The sequence below is a fragment of the Lupinus angustifolius genome, chromosome LG09 (genome assembly GCF_001865875.1).
Source record: "Lupinus angustifolius cultivar Tanjil chromosome LG09, LupAngTanjil_v1.0, whole genome shotgun sequence".
NCBI classification, from domain to species: Eukaryota; Viridiplantae; Streptophyta; class Magnoliopsida; order Fabales; family Fabaceae; genus Lupinus; species Lupinus angustifolius.
The window spans coordinates 15,381,280-15,383,848 of record NC_032017.1 but is presented as its reverse complement, the minus strand read 5'-3'; the positions used below and the strand labels follow the sequence as shown (position 1 = coordinate 15,383,848).

General features: G+C 38.5%; 1 protein-coding gene across 1 annotated transcript; it reads right to left on the bottom strand.

Moving 5' to 3' along the window:
- On the bottom strand, nt 379-1,056 carry LOC109356293 (uncharacterized mitochondrial protein AtMg00810-like). Its single transcript, XM_019599618.1, has 2 exons — nt 852-1,056; nt 379-776 (listed from the first exon to the last, which is right to left on the bottom strand). Exons 1-2 carry the CDS (start codon nt 1,054-1,056, stop codon nt 379-381), a joined length of 603 nt encoding a protein of 200 aa, XP_019455163.1.

Here is a 2,569-nt window from a genome sequence, read left to right as displayed (position 1 = left end):
ACAAGTTTAACTACAAGTTGTTGACAACTTCTAATCTTCATGGTTTATCCTTTTAGATTGTGAATGCATATCATCATCCTCAATTATTTATATCTCTATGCTCTCAAGGCTTTAGTCATAATGTCTGCTATCTACAACTTAGTTTTGCAGTAAGTTAGTCTTATCTTTTCTTCTACCACTTGTTGCCTTCGGTAGTGATACCTTATCTCGATATGTTTGCTTCTGCCATGTGAGACATGATTCTTAGCTAAGCCTATTACTGACTTGCTATATATTAATAGTTGAACGCCATTTTCATTCTTAATGTCAAGCTCTAACAGAAGTGAGGACAATCATGAGGCTTGGCAAGCAGTTGCACATGCAACTATATATTCGGCATCACAGGTTGACAAGACCACCACCTTTTATTTCTGAGAGCACCAAGAGATTGGGGCACCTCCAACTAAGAACACATATCTCATAGTCATTTTCATGTCTAGAATAGGCCATGAGTTGTGGCTTGATTTTCTCATCATGATGAGGAAAGACAATACCAAAGTTTAGAGTGTCTTTCAAGTATCTCAAGATTCTCTTGGCTGCAAGCATATGTGAGTGTTTTGGGTTGTTCATGAATATGCTAATCACCCTTACACTATAGCAAATCTCAGGTCTTGAGTGACATAAATGCCTTAGGCTTCCTACAATAAGTCTGAATATAGTTCCATCAGTAGCAGCTTCTTCATCACAATTTCCCAGCTTTAGGTTCATCTCAGCTGCTGTTTCAGTGGGATTGCAGTCTGTCATCTTGCAACATGTCATCTTGAACTTGCTCAAGACTTCTAACAAGTACTTCCTTTAGTGCATGAACAAACCTCCTTTAGTGTATTGAAATTCCAGACCAAGGAAGTAAGACAATCTTCCCAGATCTGTCATTTCAAACTCTTCCTTTAGGCTCCCTTTCAGTTCTTCAACTCCTTTGAGGTTGTTCCATGTCACAAGTAGATCATCTACATATAGATAGATGAAGTAGCCATCCTTGTTCTGGTTAATTAGCTTGATGTACACACCATATTCCATTGTGCATTTCTAGAAACCAAACTCAAATATGAACTTGTCTATCCTTTTGTTCCATGCTCTAGAGGCCTGCTTTAGTCCATAGAGTGCCTTCTTCAATCTAAGTACTTTCATTTCATTCCCTTTATTGAAAAAACCAGGTGGTTGGGAGACAGAGACCAGTTTTTTAAAGGGCCATTTAAGAAGGCAAACTTTACATAGGCTCCAGTTCTTCCAGCTAGCAAGAGCTACAATGAGTCTTATTGTTTCCAACATGGCTACTGGTGCAAAAACCTCTGAGTAATCCAACCCTTCTTTCTGCATAAACCCTTTAGCAACTTGCATTGATTTATGTTTAGCTATAATGCCATCAGGTTTTAGTTTTACCTTGAAGATCCACTTGACATTAATTAGTTTCTTGTGTGATGGCAAGTCCACCAGTTCCTAGGTGTTGTTCTTCTCTATAGACTTGATTTCATCTTGCATAGCTGCTCTTCAAGTACAATTGGCTATTACTTCTTCAAGGTTGATAGCCTTTGCATCAACAAACAGAGCCATATGTTGGACTATGTCACATTCTTGATCTATTGCATCATCAAGATTCAACATATAATCTGCTAACCAATTTGGAGGATTTCTTGTCCTTGTTGGTCTATTTCTTCTTAGTTGAGATGTTGTGCTTGTGTCTAATCTCCTCTCATATATCTTTGCTTCATCATCAGGTTCCCAATCAATTTCTAACCTTGCCAATGGAGTAAGATTTTCATTTAGCCCTTTCCATGAGTTTAGCTCATCACAATATACATCACTATTGAACATTACTTGTTTTGTCTTAGGGTTGTATAGTTTGTAGGAGCTAGTGGAATTGTAGCCTAGTAGGATCATTACTTCAGCCTTATTGCCAAGCTTCTTTCTCATCTGATCTGGTATATGCCTATAACACAGAGATCCAATGATTCTCAAGTGCTTTACATATGGTTTTGCTCCTGACCATGCCTCTTCATGAACTTGACCATTGAGTCTTTTGGTTGGGCACCTATTTAGTATATATGCAACAGTAATTGTTGCTTCTCCTCAATATTCATGTGGAAGTTCCTTACCTTTTATCATACTCCTAACCATGTTCAAGATGGTTCTATTTCTCCTTTCTTCAATTCCATTGTGCTGAGGTGTGGGGGGTGTTACCTCATGCACATTCCCTTGAAACTTGCAGAATTCCTCAAACTCTTCTGAGTTCAACTCTTCACTTTTGGCCTTTAACAAGTACATCCATAACTTCTTGCTTAGTTCATCAACAAAAGTGATGAAGTATCTACTTCCTCCCAAGGAAGGTGTGTCAAAAGGACCACACACATCATAGTATACTGCTTGTAAATGTTCTTTTGCTCTAGAGGGAGTGTAGGCACTGGCAATTGTCACACACTTTACTTGGAGCCTGAATTGTTTATAACCCTGTTACCATATCCTTAGATCTCAGTAAGCTTAAGTATCTGAAATTCAGATGCCTTAGTCTCAGATGCCCTAACCATGTGTCCTC